This window comes from Nelumbo nucifera, chromosome 4 (genome assembly GCF_055504915.1).
Source record: "Nelumbo nucifera cultivar China Antique chromosome 4, China Antique-T2T, whole genome shotgun sequence".
NCBI classification, from domain to species: Eukaryota; Viridiplantae; Streptophyta; class Magnoliopsida; order Proteales; family Nelumbonaceae; genus Nelumbo; species Nelumbo nucifera.
The window spans coordinates 56141507-56167090 of NC_142652.1; the positions used below are offsets into that span (position 1 = coordinate 56141507).

Consider the following 25584-nt stretch of genomic DNA (forward strand, 5'->3'; position numbering starts at 1 on the left):
CAGTTGGAATGGTCCTCAACTGACTGATTGTTTGACTATTCGTTGCTTTGATAACACTCCCATTACATTATGTTTTTTATACATTAATGTGGCAATTCTGCATAAAAAAAGGAAAACTAGTTTTCAAATCAGGATTTGTTTTTCTGTTTCCAGCTGCTTCTGTTTTAGGCAGTGTTTTATGCAAGTGGTCATTTGAGAGGCAAGTAGAATTAGTCTCCCTCTATTTTTTATAAAGATGATTGAAGCTCCATATTTGAAATGTTTGCCCTAAGAGTCAAGTGTGCCCTTTATGTAAATGCAACCACTGAATCATCCTTATATTCTGTTATCTGCATTGTTGTGTTGGGCACTTCCGTATTCAGTAATGGAATTGCATTATAAATTCTATTTAGGGCATCTTCTCATGGATCATGGTTCTTTTCAGGCAAAACTCCCTTCTGTGTTGAGGATATATCGTGATACACTGATTGCTGATATGAAATCTGCTATTAAGACAACAGTTGCAGAGTTACTTCCCATTCTGGTTGCCCGACCTCAGGAATCTGATTTGATGACAGGGGAAAGAGCAATTGAAGGGGATGGTCAGATTCAATAGCATAATTACTATTTTCTGTTATTGAATTTTCACTTATGATTTCACGTCAATGTTTTTAGCTTCTACAATAGTTTGTTGTTCTTCTGTTTTGTTTCTTATGACTCAGGTGGGGGCTCAACACTTGCAAGCAAGTTGCGAAACCTTTCACCCGAAAGCTTTGTTCAACTTTTGGATGCTATTTTCAAGGTTGTAAAGGTATGGTAATGCTAACTTATTTTTTTCTTCTTTATTTATTATTTCTGATATTGTGAATATAAAGTAACCACCATGTGAAAAGAAATAACAAGGAATGGGTTGGGAAGATATCCTAGACTTAGAGTATGGCTTTGGTGGCAGAGGCCAGCCTAAAAAGAGGGGTGCTTGGCTTGCATGTACATAAACCATTTTTTGTTACTACTCAATAAAGCTAACAGTTACCATATCTTAGAGGATCATCCTCTAAGGATGTAAAATGCACCTTGGAGTTTGGGTATTTTCTTCTTCTGCTTTCTAAAGGCTTTTCTCACTTATTTCTGTCTTTGATGTGGAATTCTTGGATTGCTATTCCTTTCTTTTCTTTCTCCAATTGGTACTCTCGTTTTTTTGAGCATCATGTGCAATTCTTTTTTTTTTTTGTTTTTTGATATGACAAATATTTGACTATTTTCTTTTCATTGAATTTGTAACAATTAAATTTCTTCTTTGAATCTAAAATCAGGAGGAAGAGAGAGGATGTTGGGAAAGATGGAAAAGGGTCACCAAAGTGAATCACTAAAGACCATGAAGTTCTAGAGAAGTCTAGGGACTGCGTTGTATTGAAAAGTAATGAAAGATTCACTTAAAATGGTTAAGTGCATGTGATGATAGATTTATCATTTTGAAATGGATTTTAGGTGTGCTAATAGCATGTGCACTTCTAGAAATGGTAGTAGGTTACCTCCTTAATATGGTGAACCTGGATAGTCATTTGAATATGGTCATCCCTTTGTTTCAAGTGGTGTGGGGTGGGGGGAATGCATGTGTGGATCAAGTTGTCTAGACTCTAGAGTATTCTTTTAGGCTTGATCTACAAGAGAGAACAGAAAAAATTGAAAAATGTCTAGGGAGTGAAAGGATGTGTTGCCCTTGTTGTAATTGCCACAATTATCCTTAAGGGAAAGTTCTTTTTGAAATCAGTTCAGGTATTTAGATGTAAGCGGCCATTACTTGGTGTAATGGTAAAATTTTGGTCTGACAAGTGTGAGAATTTGGATTCGGGTCTGACAGTGGCCACATTGTCCTAAAAAAAGAAAAGAAAATAAAAAAACACCAATGGCTGGATCTGCATCCAGTCCACCCCTCTCAAGATCCCAGATAGCTGGGTGGTTTTCTGGAGGGGGAGGGTTGTAAACAAACCATTGTTTGGGAAGTGGTTATATAGAGGTTCAGTAGGTAGGAGGGGACTCTGAGGAAGAATGGTTAGCAACAACTTTTTTGATTGGTGTCCAGGGATGTATCATCCACATATGGAGTATTCTATGGTAAGGTATCATGAGATTTCACCATAAGGTTGTATTTGATATTAGCTTCTTGGTGGAGAATGGGAATGGGGATTAATTATGGTGTTTGAGAAAAGTTTGTTAGTTGTGCCCAAGAGCCAGATCTGCACTAAATGTCATGGTTAGCCAGTACTTTCAAGAAAGATACGGGTAAATTTTTTGGTTACCTCAATTCATAAGTGTGTGATGACAAGGGCCATATACATTGGGTCGTCAGAAAATTAGATCCATTCTCTCACCATTCTCCCTTGATGACCTTTGTAGGAATTGGTTTGTGGTGGTAGGAAGTTATTCTAGAAAGGAAAGAGTAACCTCAGTGTAGATGCCCCCTCTAGAAGGATATGTGAAACTAAATTTTGGTTGAAGCAGTCAAGGCAACCCGGGCCCCTTTGGAATTAGAGGGATTAGGAAAAATAAGGAAGGCCGCATCATTACTTTGTTTTCTTGGCCAATGGGAGTGGGAGACTCTATAAGGGCTGAGTTGATGGAACTATTGCAAAGAGTCCAGATTGCATATGAGCTAAACATGGAAAGCTTGTTGATTAAAGGTGATTCTAAGCTGATTGTAGGATGGTTGAAAGAACCAAAGTCTTGATTTGGTGCTACAGAAACAAAATGAAGAAATTTAAATGGCTAACAAGAAACGTGACATTTGCTGATGTGTGAGCTGCTGATATGTGAGCAGATGCAGCTCACACATCCCCCGGGGATGCTTGTAGTTCTTATATTATATGATTAATGAATTTCTTTTACTTATCAAAAGAAAAAATATGAAATACCCAGAAATCAAAGGTAAAGATAGTAAGCACAATAAAGTTTTAATGGTTTGAAGGAATAGTGATTCCATAGCTGAGAATTGAGATCATCCCTGAATGGTGAAAGCTTCATAAGCTGTGAAATGTGTTGGCAACTTGGCCTAAGTCCACACTATTCCTCAAGTCTATAGTTGGATGGTCTTGGGCCCACATTCTGGTCTGAGTTTGGTCTTTGGTTTGGCCCAGCCCATAGTATTTAGGCTTCACTGGACCCAAGAACACCTGGCCTAACCAAACATAGGTCAACCTATTCCCTTTGCTATCAATGATAATGCTGGGAAAATAATAAAATTAGGGGGAAAGGGTTCACAGTTCAGGAGATATGGTTGTAATATCTTTTCTTTTTTATATTGGACCATTACCCAATGCCTAACGTTAGGACTGACTGTATCCAATCCACTGGTTGTAATATTTTTTCTTTTTTATATCGGGCAATTACCCAATGCCTAACATTAGGACTGTATCCAGCCCACCCCTCCCAATACCCCAGAGAGCTGGGACCAACATTGGGTTATGAACTCAAGGTTTTTCATCCATTTTTTTCTGCTACACTGTAAATACTGTCTTAAGTTTGATGTAATTCCTCTATTTAGTGAATGCAGGCACATTTAGTGCGGGCTGCTGAAGTTAAAAAGGCTATTGAGTGGATCATGGGCAGCCTGGATGGATGCTATGCTGCTGACTCTGTTGCTGCAGCAATAACACGGGGTGCAGCAGCTGCAGAAAAATCTCAAGAGAGTGATAGTCAACTTAATTCATATCAGCCATATTCTCTTCAGAAGGATGCTACCAAGGTTTCTTCCTTTCAGGGAAAGGCAAATGATGTTTCAAGTCAATCAAATATGTCAAAAAATTTCAGGTTAGCTTTTCTTTATTTGGTCTTTTAACCTTTTGTACAACTGACATGACTTGGTCTCTGACATTCTACTAAATACAGTCTTCACTATTTAGAATTTTATATTATGTGCTATTTGACTTTTTTAAATGACAAGTTCATTTTATTTTTATGAAATAAATCTATACAAATTATCATGATGTTGAATGTTTAGGAGAGGAGATTTTTACATATAACTTTTATGTTTTTGTCTCAGATAATATTTTCCCCATGCATGTAAAATATTTTTTTCTTGTGATGCTTAATATAATAATTTTGTTATAAACAGAAAAGGGTAAAGTATAAACTTTTCTTTAGGGGTTGGTTGTGATAAAAAGGGGTTTGTGCTGAAATTTTAAGGTTTTCTAAGAGGAATAATCTGTTGAAGGTTTGTGCTTCTGTAGAAATCAATAACATTTCAAAAGAAGAGAAACCTTACGTGGGTGGTAAGACCATTGAACCACTGAGGCAAATATTGTTGGATTGATAGCTATAATTGAAATGGAAAGGAATTTTGAAGCTGTTAAATAATGCATCTTGTCTAGGGTGATACACTGGGTGAAAACTTTGGAGACCTCTCAGTTTTCCTATGATGACCTGTGGAGGAGTTGGGGAGAGGTTGCTCCCAGCTTATCTAGAAGGAATCTGTCTTCTGTTCCTTGGACTACTCCTGTAGATGATTTCATTAGGCTTAAATTTGATGGAAGCAATTGTGGAAACCCAGGCCTTTCTGGGATTGGTGTGGGGTCTTTAGAAACAAAGATGGACAAGTGGTTGCTTTATTTTCAGGTCCACCGGTGTGGGAGATTCAATCAGGGCTGAGCTTTTGGCAGTTCTACAAGGCCTACAGTTAGCAAATGAATTAATTTTTTTTTTATCAGTAAACATGTATTTTATTAAAATTCAGATTGTAAACAGTTTATACAACTTGGTGATGGGACTATTGATCCCCCTTAATCACTCTATTCTATCCCTCATTACGGTGCAGCCCAAAATAATTGCTGTCTCAATGCCCCCTGTTTTCCTAAACCGTCAGCTAGTCCATTTGCACTTCTTTGGACCCATTTAAATTCAGCCTCAACCTCCTTTGCAATCTTCTCCACTTCCCTAATCACATGTTTAAATTAAATTTACCAGGCTAATGGTGGAAGGAGATTCCAAAACAGGAGTGGAATGGTTGCAAAATCCGAAGACAGTTATTTGGGAATACAGGGATGAGTTTAAGAAGATCAAATGGCTTACTAGCAATTTAACAGTGATTTTTAAATGGGATAGGAGATCGGCCAATGGAATGGCTGTTTTTCTAGCCAAGCAAGGGGTTATTTATTCTGGGTTCAAATGTAACTTGTACCTGTATTTTATTTGTATTCTACTGCCTTTGGATGAGATGAATCTCTCACCTCCCCACGGGAAGCTTGTACTGATAATTCTTTGCTGTTAATAAAATTACTTATCAAAAAAAAATCCATGCTTGAACCAGACCTGTAGAGAAGATAAGAAAACTAGAAACAAAAAAAAAAAGAGAAATTGATGTAGAGAGTTAAGATTTAGAGGGAGGGAAGTGCATACACAAAACCAATAGATTGTTAATGCATCAATCAAAACCAATAGAAATATATTACAATTAATGTAGCGGGGATGCATAGATACTATACAATTTTATTGATAATGCATCAATCAAGAGTCCAAGACACATACTATATGGATTTTTACAAGTTAATACATTCAAAGCCATTATTATTTTATTTTCTATTAAAGTCCAAGGGACACAACATATGAAATTATTATATTAATTATTTTTTACTTTACTATTAGTATTTTTAATTTTTAACATTAACAAGAAAGGCAACTAAAAATTAATTCTAATGTTTGGTAAACAATATTTTTATTTTTGTAAGAAATATATATGTTATTATAAAATGTAAATTAAAATATCAATTAATGAAATTTACAAAAATTATAATGTTAAGTTAAAATATTCAAATCTATTAAAATTTCTATGATACATTTCATATGCAAATTCATAAATTTTATTTAGTAAAATAATTATTCCATTATTAATATTTTTATTTCTATAGATTTTTAAAGTAAAAAATATCAATTTTTTGATATAAATGTAGGTTAGTTGATTTTATAGATTCACTTTATATTACATTCTCGAATATTTTGTAGAGAATATCTTATTTTTGTAAATAATAAATATGTTGCTATTTAATGAAAAATAAAATATCAATTAATAATTTATAAAAATTTTAAGATACATATCATCTGAAAATTTATAAATTTTAGGTACTACTGTAATTATTTTATTATTACTATTTTTATTTGTCTAAATTTCTTGAGATTAAAAACCATTTTTGATATAAATATCTATTTTATATATCATTTATTCCTTTAGTTTAGAAAATACTAATTTTGAATATTATTCTTTTTAATCTTTAGTTAGAGTTGTTGAACACAAACATGTGTTAGTTATTTGGATTGCATGTGGACATTAAAGTTAATAAAAGTTATTTTATTTCATTTATTATCAAATGATGGAAGATGGTTCAGGGGTTTGAGGATGCATTTAAGTCTTGGGCGTTGGGCCACTTGCATTCAAATCACCTAACTTGCAACTTTTTTAATAGAGATGGAATGTTTTCTATGCATATCAGTTGATATTGCCTCATATCGGTGAGTATTGTCCAATACAATGCAATACAAGCCGATACGGGTGCATATCGGCCCAATATGTGTGACTCATGGGATACAGGCCTATTCGTAGTGTGCCTATTCGTAGTGTGTCCATATACTCTATAATCAGTACTGATACAATACACACCAAATCAAATATCAATTAAATCAGTATAAATGGATGCCAGGAATATAGCTTGCATCTTTATACTGCCAAAATTGTTTGCTTGAGTATCCAGTTAATAATTATCAGCAGGGTTAGATAGTTCTTATGGTGACACAAAGCAACTACCATGTGATATTGGCAAAAGTTATTTTGTTTGACTAAATTAGTTACAATCTTGATTACATGGAATCTTACCAAGTTATCCTAGATATTCTCTATGACATCACTACACATGACACACAAATCGGGGAAAGTTAATGAAGATAACAAAGTCAAGTTGGAGAGCCATAAGAAGGAATTTGCTGTTAGCTTGCTATGCTCTGCTTTCATATTTTTTTATCTTTTAGAAAGTTGAATTTATGGACTTCTGGATTAGTGTCTTGTTATTTAATTTCTTTATTATATGCCTTAACATACAGCTTGTTGTCATTTTCAGTTTTAATATATGGATAGAGATTTGTTGCTTGCTTATATAATTTCAGCATTCTAACCAGACATGATTTCTAACAGAGCCGATGTTTTGCGAGAGAATACTGAAGCTGTATTTGCAGCTTGTGATGCTGCTCATGGAAGATGGGCTAAGCTCCTTGGTGTTCGAGCTCTTCTTCATCCTAGGTTAAGAGTGCAGGAGTTCTTAAGCATATATACTATCACCCAAGATTTCATAACTGCTACTGAGAAGGTATTGTCAATCTTTGAGGAGCATTTTTTAAATTTGTGCTTATTATTTTAAACTACTTTCAAATAAACAGATTGGTGGAAGGTTGGGCTATAGCATCCGTGGAACACTACAATCACAGTCAAAAGCTTTTGTGGAGTTTCAACATGATTCTCGGGTTAGTCTTTTATGAGGTGTGAAGTGTGTTTAGCTTGTGTGAGATATGCACATTCTTGCCATTCTAACAGCTCCGATTTGTTACCCTAGATGGCAAAGATCAAGGCAATTCTTGACCAAGAGTCATGGGGTCCAGTAGATATCCCTGATGAATTTCAAGCAATCATTGACTCAATTCTTTATTCTGAATCTCTAATGAATGGAAACCAGGCCGATGTTCCTGGAAATATAGAAATAAGTGCTGAAGGGGTCTCAAGAAATGATGGTTCAATCGTGTTAGATACTGGAATATCTTCTTCTGAACAGAATACTGAACAGAGTAGTTCCATTAAAACTTCATCAAATGACACCATAGAAGTCAAAACCAAGGCTGCAGAAAACCAAGAAGGAACTCAAACTTCTGTTCGTTCATCTCAGAATGATGATAATAATACAAAGGAGCATGTAAAATCCACTTGTCAGACTCTTGTGTATAAAGGTGTTGGTTATCACATGGTAAACTGGTTAGTTATTCTTTCCCATGGGTATTTTAATTCTTGGTGCATCTTTCCTCTTGCTTGCTTCTATACCTTCAAATTTACAAGCCTTCAGTTTGAATTGGTTGTTTGGCATATCTACTGTGTTTCTTTCTTGTTTCTTCTTTAAATCAAATTTTGTGTGATTTCTGTAAAAGTGATGTGTCAATTAAATGTTTTTGTTCATATCTTAGAACTCAATGTGATTTAGTTTATTCAGGTCCCTATTTGACACTGTTTTATATATGTTAGACTTAAGTCTTCCTTTTCTTTTATATACAAAAAGAACCATGCAATTGTTTGTTTCTTTTATATCAATGTACTCTGATAAAGATATTGAATAGTGTATGTGTGGAAGTAAACTAACTTCATTTATTTGTTTCTTTTTCAGTGGTTTAATTTTGCTGAAGCTGTTGTCAGAGTACATTGATATGAATAATCTTTTGCCAGCATTGTCACCTGAAATCGTGCATCGTGTTGTGGAAATTTTAAAATTTTTTAACACAAGAACCTGTCAACTTGTTCTTGGAGCTGGCGCCATGCAGGTAGATTTTATTATTGTCAGCACCAAATTGATCACATGCCTTCTAAAGAGGAAAGCCTTGTTGTTGAATTGAAAACTGAGATAAAAGGCAAAGAGATCCTCTATGTGCAAACATATGTTTATGTTTGTGTTTTGTATGGATATTGTTTATGCCAATGGGATACTACATCAAATAGAAACTTTGTTCTTTAAATTTATCATACTCAATTTATATTACTATTTTTTTTTTTGTATTAGTTTGGTTTATGAGTATTAATCATGTCTATATTAAACAAACTTTTATGTTTCAGAGAAAATTCCATTTACCTTAATGCTTTTTCTAATGGAGGAAAGTTTATACTATTTCAATATTTTCTGTTAAACTTCTCATCTTTGAAGAATCAAAATTTAAAAGTGAAATTGATCTGACCTTGTTGAAGCCTAATTTGAAAGTTGATTAGAAGGTCCACTCAATAAATTAGCTGATGCCTAAAATGTAGTTTCCATGTAACCACCCCCACAACAATATCATAGTGTTGCCTAATGATTCTCCCTCTCAACTTCCATGTTGCAAGGGAGTCAGTCTTTTATGTGAATATGTTTTGGCATATTATTATGTATGCTCATCAATCGTACATCACTGATATTCTTAGTATTTTGGTTCTAGTGAACCAGTAATTGGTTTCTTCTGCTTTCTATATTAATACTATGATATCAAGTAGTAATCCTATTCTTGCTTAACTGTATTCTTTTTTATCACAGGTTGCTGGTTTGAAGTCCATAACTTCTAAGCACTTGGCTCTAGCAAGTCAGGTTATTAGTTTCATTTATGCCTTTATTCCAGGTAGGTGATAACAAATCCAATATGTATTCTATCATTAGAAATTGTCACATCTGTGCTACTATTGGGCCAGAATATGCAGTAATAATATAGTTAGTTTATTACTCTTGCTATATGGTAATTTAGTTCTTGATACAACTAACTTTAGAATGATTTGCTGACACAGATTGTCAAAAATAAATAAATCTTGGAAACAGCCTCTCTGTATGTGCAGGGGTAAGGCTGCATACATCTATCCCTCCCAGACTGGCAGGAGCCTCATGCACTGCACTGCCCTTTTTAGTTTACTATAAAGAAGTTGTATGGAGCACAGTGTTGGGCAGTTAAGAAACAGCATGCCCAGAAAATGAGTGGTAGAAATGCAAATGTTCAGATTGATGAGTGGTAAAATTAGAAAGGACAGGGTTAGAAATGAAGTCATACAAAGTAACCTAAGAGTAGTTCCAGCCTCCAATAGATGATAAAATGAGAGAAGGTGGATTTAGATGGTTTGATCATGTGCATAGAAGACTATCTACAGCACCCATTAGGAAAAGTGATCTGTTACAAGTTGAAGGGGCTAGAAGAGCTATGGGCAGACTGAAAAAGACGTGGGTGGAAGTAATAAGAAATGATTTAAGCCCCATAATTTATTGATGGATATAGCACTGAACAGAATGAAATGGTGAAACAAGACTTATATAGCCAACTCTATATAACTGGGACAAGGATTAGACGATAACAAAGATGATAAAAACAGTTCAATATAGGAGGGATTCTGTCTTGACATAGACACAGTTTTGGACACATTGACATGGATTTGGAAATGGCCAACATATCTTGTATTATGACAAACCATAAAAGGTATAAAGAATCTGATTAGGAATGAAGATAATGAAATACAATAGTCAAGTTGCTACTATAGCTTACCACCAAAAGGTGGGGAGGAGTTGAAAAGTAAGCAATCCATACCTGAAAAGTAAGCAATCCCCTTCTGGACAGTACAATTACCTTTTTGCAGGCTTAAGAGATGGTTCACTCTTTTGTATTCTTTCTTCTTAGGGGCCATTTGATAACAGATGAAGGGTCTAGACTAAATTGTTTATTGCTTTTTCTTTTTGTAAATAAGTTATTAAGGAGGTTGTGGGCTCCTCAATGGCTGAAAATGAAGTTGGATTTTTTACCATAATGTCAAATATTTATTATTTAATTATTTTGTTTACTAAAAGACAAAACATAAGTCATTCAGTTCAACCACTATCAAAATGCTCCTTATACAACAAAAAGAGGCTTCTCTCTTATTTTCTCTCTTTGGTTTCTCTTGCTCTTTCCTTATAATTTTTGTCTAAAAAGCTTCTTTGTGTCTATTGAACTTTTGATTACTGCAAGCAATCCCTTTCTATGAGCTTTTGACATGGTTCTTCTTCTTTGATTGTTACTGTTTCTTTTAATTGTAAGATTTTAGTGCATCTAATCCAGAAATTGTTTGTATATTCTCGTAATGTTTTTTCATTTTTTCAAGATATATTCTGACATTGCTTCACTGTGTATCAAAAAGAAATCAGAATAGTTCTTTTCCTGAAAGTACCCAAGTCACGTAAGGATCTGTTGCTTTCTGAGATTGATCGAGTGGCTCAGGTATCTTTATACACATTCCCTCCAATCTTTCACTTCATCACTTGATTTTTGTGATAGAATTACATCATCTGAATGTTTGTAAAGTCCAATAGGGAACACATTTTAAAGAACCATTTGTTTGGTGCAACATTGAAACACTAGTATATAATAAATAAATGGGTTTCACTGGTTGTCAGAGCTGCATCCAATATTGACTGATGGAGAGAGAGAGAGAAAGAGTTGGGAAATTTACCCCTTTAACTGAAGTAGCATAGGGAAAATCGCGAAGTTGAGAAATTTGCCCCTTGTAGAGATTTGTGATTGTTTTCAACATTACAGGTTTTCTTATTTCTTATTTTGTAGCTGACCCCATACAGTTGGGACAAGGCTTAGATGATGATAGTGATTAATTACTTTTGTAGTCAGATTATCTAATAATTTTGAGGAATTATTACTTGATATCAAAACATAGGGGAGTAAATACATATACAACAAAAGATTGGGATAGAGGTCCTAAATTCATCTTTTTTAATTAAAATGTTTATATATTACTATTAGAAGTAAAAAGTAGACCCTTTTGGTGATTTACATAATGTCGGCAAGTGATTAAAGAAATTTGGCTTCACTAGTGGCACTCTAAGTGATTGTCATTAGTTTGATTCTTTTAATAGGTGAAAACTTAAGAGGAGCAGAGACAATCTTTGTAAGTGATATGCAAGCTCTATTATGAATGGACATATTCAAAAACTATGGGTTTTTGAGGGATTAGGCTTCTAGGCTTGAAAGCATATCTTACTTGGGTCAAGATTCCTACATGACTGTGCAAAGATCCTTAGTTGTCAGGTTTTGGATTGGCTCCTAAATATCTAGGCCTTACTCTATTCTGCAAACCTACTCCTTCCCTATCCTTAGGGCTCCTCTTGAGGTGATGAAGAGAATATGGAAAACAAGAAGATAGTTCCTTTGGGTAACAGGGGGCACAAAAAGAGGTGCAACCAATCAAATTGGAAATAGTGTGCAAAATGAAGGAGGAATTGGGAGATCAAGGATGCAGTGAGTAAAGAGTAGATATTATCTTTCAGGGTTGTGCAGTAATGTTGCATGATACAGACATGGGAGTTGGAATCTGACACATGTCCAAGAGTCTGACTCATTAAGATGACAAAGCATTTCATTGAATAATTCCAATCCTAGATTTATTTTCTTTATTTTGAAGTTGCTCACTATGTTGTAACAAGTCTATAATTCTGGTAGTTAAGCCTAGAAACCTTTCCTAACCTAACCAATCTCTACCATTAGTCTTAAAATCATCCTTAAACCCTTACTATCCCATCATGGCCTTCCTAGACTAATCCTTGAGTCATTCCTATCCTACATTAATTTGCATCAAAGCTACTTGTCCAGAATCAAGTTGGTATTCCTAGTTATCAGTCCTACATCAACTTTCTATCTCATTTTACTCGTTTGATTGATATGCAAGCTATGATACCAGGATACCTGTTCATGCCTGGCATACCAATGTAGGATAGAATACATGGGCATTATAATACCAAGTACTGGATACTTCTACTTCTAAAATATAACTTTGTTAAACCTTTTAAAATTTGTAAATTGGAGTATTTGAACCATGCATTTTTAGAAGCATAATTAAAATTTGGTAGGATATTTGTATTAAGAAATAAGGTTTGATTTCTTGGAGCTACTTGAGTTGGGAGCCACAGGATTATTCAAATCTCAGCTAGGTTCATGATATTCTTCTCAATCTTTGGAAATTTGGAGCACTGTTTGCATCAAAGATTCTTCAAATATGCATGAGAAGATGAAGCACTGGAGGTGGTTCCTGAAGATAGAAGCAAAGAATCTTTTGTTTGAGGAGACTAGAATCAAGGGGAAGTTGACCCAGTAGAAAGAAAAGAGTTTCTTGGAGAGGAGATACATGGGGCTGACCTCTCTACAGACTCACAACAAAATATCTACTCTCAGTTAACCCTAATCCCACATAACTGATGGCTTAAAGAAGCAAAAGGCCAAATTTTATCAAAATTTCACACAGGCCCCTCTTCCTTCCATAAATACATACAAGTCCCTAAAATTTATTGACATTACGAATATACCCCTATAAACTCCAACATGAATGAATTTGGAGTTTTTACGAAATTGGTTAACATTACCTAGGAAAGGAAAAAGAAGTAGGTTGAATGATTTGGTGTGTTAGAAGGGGGGAAGGGCCGGTGTGTTGAAGGTCCTACGAACAGGTGGTCACCAGCAGCATTAATGACATGTCAATTATTTTGAATTTTGGGGAACTGTTTGGGAATGCGAAAGGCTATGGGAGTGAGAATGAGCTGGAGCATTTTAAGACATTGGGCCTTGTGGGCCATGAGCTTGAATGTGCTACTTTAAATAGACACGTGGAAGGCCATGAAGTTGGGCTCGAGTTGTCCAAGTTTGTTCTATGCCTCGCTTAAGCCTTTTGAAGCTAGGACAGGTTTTAAAGCTATGAAGAATAATTCTGATTCTGTTGCAAATGGGGTTGGGTCCATGGTTGATGAAGAACATGACCTTTTGATGGATGCTAACTCACATATACCTTCTTCTTCTTCGACCCCATCTCAGGGAAATTGTTGACCAAAGGAAGAATGTTATGGTTCTTAGTCCTCTTAGAGGAAGGAATAACCAGAAAGTCTGGTCAAAAACGTTTTTTGAGAGGGAGGAAAGGGGGTTAAGGTTCAAAACACATTTTGCAATTAAATATGAATGGTTGGGAAAAGAGAAGAACAAAAAGTGGGATTGGGTGATAACCAAGTTCATTGCAAGGAGGGTTCAAGTTCCTTGAGTGAAAGTGTAAGGTTGGAAACTTTGAAGGGCAAGTTACAATCAGTGGTGAAAAGGCAAGAAGGTCCAAAGGAGGTAGAAGATCCTCAAGAAAGAGTTGTGACAGGGGAAAAGTTTTTGATGTTAGAGAAGCCTTTAGATCCTTTGATGGCTAAGGTAAGGAAAGGTGGTGTAGCAGTAGAAGGTGATCGGTTTTCATTAGCAAAAGAAGCTGCCAGTCAACAAATTAGTTCATGTGAAGGCTGGGAATTGGTAGGGCAAGTGGAATCAGCTGAGACATTAGGGGATTTGGTAAAGGTAGGCATTTTGGAAAACGATTACTGTGTCTATGAATTGGAAAATGTTTCATCTGCCCCTAAGAAGAGTAGTTGTGAGTTGGGTGGGGAAAAAGTGGGAGGCGTGAGGAATATGGACCATTATTTTTCTTGTGAGAAGGTAGATATAAGGGGCTCTGTTTTTGGTACAGAAGTATTTATCGGAAAGATAGGGGTGGACTTAGGAAGGAAGTGGAATACAAGTTCGTTGGTGGAACATAGAAAAGATGATCTTGACTCAAAGGACTCAAAAAAATCCAAAGCTTTAATGTTCGATTAGTTTACATTACCAAGGTCTTCATTTGATTGAAGGAGGGTTTGGTAGGGATTGGTCATTGCAGTAAACAGTAGAGTATCTACAAGAGAAGGGGGTCAAAAGCTAAAGGCAGATCTAGAAATCTGCAGTTACTTGCCTAAACATAGTAGCAGTTCGAACATTTTGGAAAAAGTAATGGACAAGAGGAACTTTGTAATCAGCTTTTGGAACTCAAAAAGAAGATGTTTTGTTAGTCGAAAAGGAGGTACAAGGGAATGAGATGGAAAGAGAGGAAGAATATGTAGAAGGGGAAGAGAATGATGAGGAGGGGATTATTGATTGGGTGAGAAAGATGGAAATATGGATTTGGAAAAATATAATGGAAACTGAAACTCAAGTGAGCAAGATTTTAGGTTTGTGCTTTTTTAGGAGGGGAAGATTTTGCAAGAATTTTTTTTTTTTGGGAATTGGAATAGAAAGATACATTGAACTAAGAAAGCTTTATTGGGGATTTCTGCTTAGAGAAAGATTGTGGGGTTTGGGGAGGGTTAAGAGGGTTTACCTCTCCCAAGTAGATACAAATTTCCCAGTGGCCAATGAATTATTGGGATTACCCTTCGGAGGAAACCCAAGAAATGTAACTTTCTGGAACCTGGTAGTGGACAGGTTTACAAAAGGATTAGCCTCTTGGAAAAGGAATTACCTCTCTTTAGGTGGAAGACTAACTTTGATCAAGTCAACTCTGACCAATTTTCTTGTCTACTTTCTTTGGGTTTTTAAGAGACCTGTGAGGATTTATAAAAGACTAGAGAAGTTAATGAAGGTTTTTTGTGGGAACCCAAGGAGGAAAGGAAGGACCATAGGTGTTAGATGGGAAGTGGTAAGTAGAAGTAGGGAGTTTGGTGGCTTAGGGATTGGGAACATCCAGGAGAGGAATATGGCATTGTTAGGGAAATAGTTGTGGAAATTACCAATGGACAAGGACAAACTGTGGACAAAGGTGATTATAAGCATCTATTGGCTGGTGGCGAATGGCTGGGATGTTGGAGTTTTGGCTCGAGCTACTAGAGAGGCGCCTTGGAAAGTTATCCATGCCATTCTTCCATACTTCATTCACTTTGTTAGGTATAATTTGTGTTCCGGGAATTTGGTAAGATTTTGGGAACATGTGAGGTTGGGGGATTCACCACTTCAAGATCAGTTTCCTTATCTATTTACTCTGTTCAGTTGCAAAAATGAGCTTGTTTCTACCTTCTTATCCTCTTCTGGTTTTGGCCTGAAATAGATTGTGACTTGGGGTTTAGGTAGGGTTTCAGAGACTCAAATGTGGACCATGTCTTTGCTTTGATCCAAACTCTCCAAAAGGGTTTTTTGGACCCCCTCTAAGTTGGAATCTTGAATTTGGACCCTATCTTCCTCTAGTTCCTTTACTTGTTCCTCCTTTTTCAAAGCTCTATTATAACCTTCCTCTAGTCCTAGGCATTCATTCCTTGTTAAAGAAGTATAGGGGAAATAGATCTCGCTAAAGGTTTGGGCACTCTACTTGGAAATCTTGGAAATATTCTTGGAAAGAATTAACACTTATGACCTACTTAAAAGAAAGAAGACTGCCTTAAAAGAATTAACACTTGTCTCCTAATTGAAAATATTCTTGTTACCACTTATTAATCTCCTACCCCTTTTTTTCTTCTACTTGGGTTTGGTTTCTTTCTCTGTTTGGTTATAGGTGGACTCCCCCACCAAGTCTACAAAGCCCCTTGACTCTTCTGCTGGTAACTAGACAACGAAGAGGGGAAGGATATTGTGGAGATTATCAAGAGCAATAGTTTGTTGGACAGTTTGGAAGGAAAGAAAGCAAAGAGTTTTTTTTCTGAAAAAAGAGAGAAGTAGAGGGGCAATCATAGAAGTTATCACTTCTAGGGTTGTTCATTGGGTAAAAATAGTGGAGATATTCAAGTACATTCATACAAAGCATTGTTGTCAAGGCAAAGCCTAGGCAACAAGGTTCCCTTGGAGGCTCGCCTCGCCTAATTGTCAAGCAGTTTTGCACATTGTGTTATTAAGTACTTTTACATTCTTAATTTTTTGAGATTATAATTATAAAATAGACATTATTAAACTAAAATATTCATTTTGTGTGTTTTTCTATTGGTTTCTTTTTATTATTTTCTTATTTTTTAGGGTTTAATCAACACAGACATTGCTAAATGCTGTATTGAACACTCGAACACTCAAAGACTTCAAAACCTGAACCATGAGGAAGAACTTAAAATTTTATCTAATCAACACATTTTCTTCTTCCTTCTTCCTCCACCTTTTCCTTTCTTACTTATTTTTCTTCTCATGAATATGTTGATTTTCTGTACTATAACATGAAGCTTATACTTTTTTATGAAAATTATGGATAATTATTAAGGAAATATGGTTATAGAACCTAGGGAACTACCCTAGGATATATATTTTTTACTTAAAAAATCCATAGCTTAGTTGATGCCTAGGTGCCCACCTAGGCGAGTTGGCAACAAGGCACCCCCTTGTTGCCTAGCCTCACCTTGGCGCCTTGAAAAGTATGATACAGAAAACACCTGGAAGTGGCAGCATCGGCTCCACACAGTGAAGGTAACCCTGGTCCATCAGGGATTCGTGGAGTTTTTAGGACGGAGGAAGGTTCAGTCATAGCTTTGTTCTCAGGCTCAATTGACACGGGGGACTCACTGCATGCAGAAATTGTGGCTTTGATTTTTTTTTTTTTTTAAGATCGATAGCAGAAACTTTTATTAAGAGGAATAGAAAACGAAAGTTACAACAGGGAGGGGTAAAATCACTTAACCCTCCTTAAAGTAAAAAACAAGTTAAGCAATGCTCAAAAGAGATTAGCTCTCTCCCCCCCCCTGTTTGGCCAAAGAATCTGCCATAGAATTAGCACTCTTCTCGGACCACTGAACCTGAATTTCCATGTTCTGAATTAGCTGGTTAATTTTCTTTTTCTCATTTAAGAACTTCCACAGACTGAAATCTTCCTTCTGCAGCCAACTAACAGCCAGCCTAGAGTCGCCTTCCACCAGCAGTTTTTTAATATTCAGCTGCTGGGCTCTTTTGATGCCCTTTCAAAACTGCCAAAATTTCAGCTCTCAGAGAATCCCCCCAACCTATAGGGCCTGAATGTTAACAGGCTGATCGTTGAAGGAGATTCTAAAGTGGTATTAGGTTGGTTAGGGAAGGAAGGTGATGGATTGTGGACATACATTAATGAATGAAGACACTTCAAGTGGCTAACTCAGGGTATGGAGGTGAAAGTGCAACGGGTAAAAAGATGTGCCAATTCATTTGCAGATCACTAACTAAACAATGGATGGGAAGGAATCAATTACTTTGGGCTACCTTGTAATGTTGTATCTACTTGGGGGAGAGTTAAGAGAGTTTACCTCCCCCAACCATTGTAATGACTATTTCTTTTTAATGAAATTTATTGTTATTGATCAAAAAAGTGCCCAAAACAAACCATCTCTTCCCACCCCTTGCTTAGCGCACGTGTATCAGCAAAGGAATTAGCACTTCTCTTCATCCCCTGCAGTTTTATTTCCATACCCTGGGCCAGCCATTTAAACTTCATTTTTTCACTAGCATAGTTCCAAAACCTGTTTTCCTCTTTATGCAGCTAGCTTATCACCAATTTTGAATCACCTTCAGTAATCAGCTTTCTAATGTTTAGCTCCTGTGCCCTTTTGCATGCCTTCCATTGCCACCATCTAAGTGAATCGCTTATTCCAATAGAACCTGACAATAAAGCAATAACTTTCCTTTCCTCATCCCTGAAAACTCCTATTTACCTGAAGGACCTGAGTTTCCTTTACTACTTCCATCAAAACTCAACTTAGTGAAACCATTAGTTGGTGGAGACCAAGGACTGATCACAGTTTTGAGGGGTGCTGAATTATCCACCTCCTTCCAATTTCTAATCAAAACGTTTCTATATATATCCTGAAATAATTCTGGAGACTTCACCCAATGTACCACACTACCACTCTAATAGTGATGACTTCAATGATAGCATCTCTGCTTCTTTCCTTTTTCAGAAAAAATCCTTAGGTTCCTTTCTTCCCAACTAGCACCAAAGACAACCCAGATGGCACACTCACCCTCCCAGAAACCCCCTTTTTTCGATTGATAACAAAAATTTTATTAATATAAAGACAGAATATACAAATTTACCAAGTAAAAAAGTGGATCATTATGTACATTCCTCCCCAAAACTTTTACATCCAGTCCCCCCTGACACCTATCCCCAAAATAATTCATTTCTATTTACTCCTTGCCTTGCTAAGCCATCAGAAATTCCATTAACTGATCTAGGAACACACTGGAATCCTAACAATTAGGAGTATCCTCATAAGAACAATATATCTGCCACATTGTTTTAAAAGTTAGACACCACAAGGCACCTATTTGGAGTCATGGTTTTCACAAAGCACCTATTTGGTATCTTCATTGTTTTAGAAATGAGCTATACCATTTTGGAGTTATGATTCTAACAGGGCAGCTATTTGGCATTAGCCTGTATTACTTGATATACGGTTTCCTACATAGCTACATTTTCCCCTACTGTCCGAAGCTATTCAAATCAATAATTCAGTCTCGACCTGCATTAAAATTAATATGCTGACCTTTTCTTCAAGATGTTGGTTGTTGTTTGACAGCTGCAGTGCTTTTATGTTATTTTTGCATGCATGTATTTGTCCTATAAAAATCTCATTGTTAGATTTCAAATTTCTATGAACTATTTGGTGCTAATATTTCATATAGTTTGACAACTCATTTATAGTATATCATTACTTTAGTAGGTAGTATTGATTGTTCTACTTTACACTTTTGTATTTTTTATTTATTCAAAAAATTCAGGATTACAAGATTCACCGAGATGAAATACACACAAAGCTGGTACAGATAATGAGAGAAAGGTTAATGGTACATATTCGTGGGTTGCCACAAATTGTTGAGAGCTGGAATAGACCAGATGACAGTGATTTACAGCCTAGTAACTTTGCTCGATCCCTTACCAAGGTGTGTTGCTTTTCAATATACTTAGATATTTTATTAATGATGCTTCTTGTTACTGATTTGTATCAAAGGCCAAGCATTGCATTTAGATGCTTTAGTAGTGAACCATTACTCGTTTCTTATTTTTCCTTTCTTTTTCATTTTAATATATTGTTTTGATTTTAACCACTAATTTGGGCATCATGCTGCAATATGTTATCAATTTTTGTATATTAATTTCTGTAGTTAGGAAAATCCTATGTTTTTTGTAGCTAGAATATTATGCCATAGCCCTAGAGGCCTTGTATAATTGGCACCCCTAGTGACATCTGTATGTTGTCATAGAACTTAAACAATTATGCAACTTGGTTCAGTAGTATAAGTCTTTTGTATAGCTATATAAACCTCATATGGTTAGTATAGATCTTGTAAAGTTTTGCTTTGAGGGAAGCACTTCCTCCTTAATACAATATCAGTTGCGTTTCAAAAGAAATAGTACCAGTTTACAGAGATTGGTTACAACTGCCAACTACCTTACTACCACTCTCTGCCTTCATGTGCTAAGCTGATTCTTATAAAGTTCCTTCCCCCTAAAATCATATCGAGAGTAGGAAAACCACATATGCATTTATGTACTCTCTTATTTTAAAACTCCCTTCTGCCTTCATGTGCTGTTGCACATAAATGCAACAGAAAATGTTTTTGAAACCTAGCTTAGTATATCAGATACACATCTGATTTCTCTGCTATTAAGTAAAAGCTTATTGTAGAAAGGAACTGCACAAAGAAGGAACAAAAAGTTTAACTGAAAGAGGACAAGGAGCAAGGGAAAGAGGACAAGAGGGTAAAGAGGAGAGATTCATAAAAAAGGAGGGAGGGATGGGGAATCTTCTAGTGATGACTTGGTGGTAAACTTTTTTGGAAAGCTTGGTTGTAAATTGAAGGACCCAAATGAACTAAAAGCCTCTCTAAAAACTAAGGAGGATCCTAAAGTGAGGAAAGGAAATTGAGTGAAGTGGAAAGATGATAAAGGGGAATACATAAATCATTAGCAGAACGGTCCTAAGAATTAGGTTAAATGAAGTTGCTGAGTTGGAATGTAAAAGGGTTGAGAAGCACCAAAAAGAGAGAATTAATCAAAGAAGTGATCAGGATGTTGAAACCAGATGTGGTATTGTTGCAGGAATCCAAAAGACCAGAGTTTGATAGAAGATGGGCAAGGAGTCTTTGGAAGGCTAGGGGAATAAAATGGGCAATGACACTCATGGGGTTCCTCTGGGGTATAGTGACTGGAACAGTGAGGTGAAGTGGGGTTGGAAGAATCGGTAGGTAAATTTTCAATAATAAATTTACTTGGCCCAATGTCCATTCGAACCCGATTTGTCCCAGATTAGATAGGGTTTTGTTCACATTGGATTGGGAGGAGCATTGTGGAGGCTTGTGATCTAGGACTCTCCCAAGGGTCATGTCTGTAAGAAAGAATTAAGGAATGCAAGGCCATCACCATTCAGATTTGAAAATATGTGATTGTGTTATCCAAGGTTAATTAAGAGGGTGAAAGATTGATGGGAGGCTAGAAACAAGGATGCTGGAAAGGAATGAAATTTCATAAGAAGAATCTAAAAGGAAAAAAAAAATAAAAGTTTGGAATGAGATGGATTTTGGGAAGCTAGAAACAAGGATGCAAAATGTGATTCCAAAAATTGAGGAGTTAGACCTGAAAGAAGAAAGGGGTCTTCTTGAGGAAGGAGATAAAGAACAAAGATGGACCTTGAGAAAACAACCGGAAGACTTATTGTATGAGGAAGGGATAAGTTGGAGGCAAAAATTAGGGTGCAAGTGGTTAAAGGAGGGGGATAAAAACACGATGTTTTTTTTCATATTGTGGCAAATGGAAGGGGGAAAACTTTCATCTCCAAATTAGTAATTAAGGGTCTAGTATTACCCAACAAGATGGTATTGTTGAGGGTTTTGTAGATCATTTTAAAAATCTTTGGTTTAGAAGGCCACTGAATGGTGGGGTTTAGGTAGACGGATTAGAGTGGCCAAGATTAGAGTTAGGGCTTAGTGTTTGGTTGGAGAGGAAATTTGAACTAGAGGAAATAAAAGAAGCGGTGTTCTCAATGGACAAAGCAAAAGCTCCTGGACTGAATGGATTCACAATGGCTTTTTACCAGGATTGATGGGACATTCTAAAAGAGGATATTCTTTGGTCTTTGATGAGTTTCATAGAAGGGGAATAATTAATCTAGGGCTGAACTCCACTTCTATAGCCTTGACCCCAAAGAAAGTTGATGCCTCCCACCCAAGAGATTTTAGACCGATCAACCTAGTGAATAGCCTATATAAGGTTATAGCTAAGGTGTTTTCCTTGAGGATAAGGCAAGTACTCCCCACAATCATTGCACCTCACCAAGGGGCCTTCGTCTAAGGGAGGCAAATAGCGGATCAACTCTTAATAGAAAATCAATGTGTGGAGGATATGAAGAGGGCAGGGAGAAAAGGAGTGGTGTGCAATCTATAGAAAGCCTATGATTTGGTGGACTGGTCTTTTTGAGTTGGGCCCATGCTCTTAACTCGAAGTCTAGTTTTGACAAATAGAGAGATTGGCCCAATAGTTTGAAGATTTTCAAAGGAAGACACTCCAAATTCAAGCCCTTTAAGTGCAAGAAGCAAGTAAGAAAATCTTTGTCTCGTCAAATTAGAATGAAAGAAACTTGGGTTTGGCTGGTGGCCAGATTTGATAGCGACAAGAAGAGCAACGATTTGAAGGGTGAAGTAACACAAGATGGATGCAAGGGGTGTCAATCTGTTGGCTATCATGAGAACAAGGATGAGCCAGGGGCATAGGGCGATAGGAGCTTGAAGAGGGAGAAGGTGGAGCTCTGTCAGCAGGTGGGTAAAGTGATTTATTTTGTGTCTTTTGTTGTTGAAACTATTCCTATTAGGTTGCAGAAGGGGAGGGTCAAATACGTCTAAGCAGGGTGATGTGAGGATTGAGCTAGAGGAGGAGGGAAAGGAAGATAAGGAAGCAGATCCGGGGGAAGGAGTAGAGGCAAGTGACAAGGGAATGGGGGGATAAAAAAGGGGGGATAGTAGGTGAGAAACTTGGTGAGGGTGAAGTCAATAGTAAGGAGGCAATTTGCTCTAAGGAGGAGATTGAAAAAGAAAGGAAGGATGGATTCTCTAAAGGAGGTGAAAAATACTCAATTTTTGAAGTCACAGTTGGCAAGCTTGGAATTGATTTAGGCCGAAGAAGAAAAACAGAGAGTAAGGAAGGTGTGGTTGTTATTTCAAAGACAGTTAAGATAGCAAGAGACTCGTAAGTCTCATATTGTTGATGTATTGGAACAAAAACCAAATGTTTGAAGAAGGTGCAAGGAAAAGAATTTCATGATTCAGTTTGGGAGATGGTGTAGATGTTGGTTTCTCATTGGGATGGTTTAGAAAGGCAGCTTGGGTCAGATGATAAGCAGAAGGAGGGCACCCAAGACTTAGAGAGGAACTCTAAGAAGTATCTATCAGCTTGTGAGGACAAGGAATGTAGAGTGAGGATTGAGGATTTGGTGGATAGGAGCAAGGTTTAAAATGTCGATGTCGATGGAAATGTTGCTTACCAAAATATAGGACATATGTTGGAAATGTCAAGGGGAAATATTGTAAAAATTAGAGACATTGTGGAAATATGCAATGATATTTTGTAAAATGATAAAAGAAGCATTAATACATATTTCTAGACTACTATCTTATTCCCAACCATTATATAAAGCTAAGAAACTAAGATCAATAACAAATTAGTGAATGATGATTTACTGAATTATTATGCATTTTGATGTTTTTACAAGGTTATCCGATATTTTCTTTTCTTATTTTTAATTTTGATTTGTTATAAATTCTAATGTATTTATTTCACACTAGTAAATATAAATACATTTATTCTGATTTTTTAAATATTAAAGTTATAATACATTATGTTTTATTATAAATTTAATAAACTAATTCTCCTTTTTGTAGTATTAAGATTATGATAAATTCTGATTTCTTATAAAACTTAATGAATTTATTATGACTTTTAATACTAAATTTATAATAAATTATGATTTAGTATAAAATTTAATAAATTTATTCTGATTTTTTATATTAAATTTAGAATATGATTTATTATAAAATTTAATAAACATTTTCTGATTTTAATAAATATTTTAAAATACTAACTAGTTAATATTTTATTACTTGAAAAATATTTTATGTTTTATATTATAAAGTAATTAATTTATTCTTTTGTTTTTATTTTTTTGTTAATTCTTTTTATAAATATTTTATTTGAAATATTAAATAGAAATTATTAATGTTATAATTTATATTAATATATTATATTATTAATGTACGTTAGACGAGATCCTGTCGACATAATAGGAAAAACTGTTTTTTTTTTTTTTTTTTTTTTTGTTATTTGGACCGATTTGGTCGACATTTCCGAAATATAGGAAATGTCGACCGAAATAATGTAATTTTTATATTGCCATCCATTTTCATGTCGGTGATCCTCAACATCAACATATGTCGGGTGACATTAGCGAAATGTTGCAACATTTGAAACCATGGATAGGAGTGTTAAAAATGGCAGGAGCTTAGGATTATTCTTTTGGGGTGGAAAGGATTTTGCTAGAAGAGCCTTTGAAGTATTTGGAAGAAGTAAAAAGGAAGAGAGGTTGAAGAATTCTGTATAAGGGGAAGGAGGTGAGGCATGGAATGAGGAGGGTGATGGGAATGAAGAACTATACAAAGGAGATGATTAAGGAAGATATAATTCCGGAAGGCTGCATTATTTTCTGCTTTGTGTATGGCTATTGGATGTTGCTTGTTATTTTTGTATGTTTTGGTGTCACCTTAACGCCTTGTTTCAGCTATACTCTGCTTTCCTTTTTCTTTAATAAATTTTATTGTTATTCTTCAAAAAGAATGGTTAACTTTGGGTTTGGAGAAAAATGATGTAAATGGGTAATGGGCTATGTTAGGAATGTTCAATATTCAATTTTAATAAATGGAATAGTGGTGGACTTTTTCCTGGCTTTAAGAGGTATTAGGCAAGGGGACCCCCTCGCTCCCTTTTTGTTCACCTTAGTAGCAGATATCCTGGGAAGGTTGATATCTAGAGCAGACTCAAGGAATCTAATAAGAGTTTGGAAAATTGGCAATCAAGGGGTATTGATCACTCATTTACAATTTGCAAATGATAAAATTCTTTTTTGTGAAGGGGGCGATTTGAGGTGGATTAGGATTCTGAAACTTGCCACACAATTGTTAGAGCAGATGTCCAATCTGTAGGTGTAACCTTGAGAAAAGTTCTGTTGTGCGAATTAATATGGAGGTGGAGAAAAGGAAGTATGCTTCTATTTTGGGTTGTATGGTTTCATCTTGGCCCCTAAAGTACTTGGGATTACCTTTAGGAGATAACCCTATGAAAGAAAATTTCTGGACTTCAGTGATAGAGATTCAAGAAGAGACTTGCATTGTGGAAGAAAAACTACCTTTCTTTGGAAGGGAGAATTACCTTAATTAGATCCATTTTAGCCAACTTGTAGGTGTACTATTTGACAATTTTCAAAGTTCCAGATGGGGTAGCAAGGAAGTTTGAGGAAATAATGAGGGATTTTCTTTAGGAACCAAGGGAGAAAAGGAAGGAGCATAGGGTTAGATGTGAAGTGGTGAGCAGAAGTAGAAAGTTTGGAGGGCCTAGCAAGGAAGTTTGAGAAAATAATGAGGGATTTTCTTTAGGAACCAAGGGAGAAAAGGAAGGAGCATAGGATTAGATGTGAAGTGGTGAGCAGAAGTAGAAAGTTTGGAGGGCCTAGTATTGGAAATGCTCAAAAAAGAAACTTGGCATTGCTGGGGAAATGATTGTGGAGATTACCTGTAGAGGAAAAGTTGTGGGTCAAAATGGTGGTAAGCATCGACGGGCTCACGGATAATGGATGGGATACTAGAATTCAAGCTAGGTCCACCAAATCTTCCCCTTGGAAATCCATTAAAGCTATTCTTCCTTTGTTCTTGCATTGAATCAGGTATGATATAAATTCTAGTAATCAAATTGAATTTTGGGAACAGGATTGGGTTGGGGAGTCTTCTTTGAGGGATCAATTTCCTTCTTTGTTTGCCATGTCAAACTACAAGAATGAACCTATAAAC

General features: G+C 35.9%; 1 protein-coding gene across 6 annotated transcripts in view; it reads left to right on the forward strand.

Moving 5' to 3' along the window:
* VPS54 overlaps positions 1-25584 on the forward strand; it is an 85687-nt gene that overhangs the window by 40316 nt on the left and 19787 nt on the right. For 5 of the 6 annotated variants that reach the window (XM_088903175.1, XM_088903177.1, XM_088903176.1 and 2 more), the window contains exons 6-15: positions 425-581; positions 702-790; positions 3530-3786; positions 7154-7325; positions 7396-7479; positions 7569-7981; positions 8385-8538; positions 9279-9360; positions 10895-10974; positions 19258-19419. In XM_088903175.1, the coding sequence (XP_088759301.1) occupies positions 425-581; positions 702-790; positions 3530-3786; positions 7154-7325; positions 7396-7479; positions 7569-7981; positions 8385-8538; positions 9279-9360; positions 10895-10974; positions 19258-19419 (1650 nt within the window). Of the gene's footprint in view, positions 1-424; positions 582-701; positions 791-3529; positions 3787-7153; positions 7326-7395; positions 7480-7568; positions 7982-8384; positions 8539-9278; positions 9361-10894; positions 10975-19257; positions 19420-25584 lie in introns of those variants that run through there. The other variant, XM_088903179.1, reaches the window with a different exon arrangement.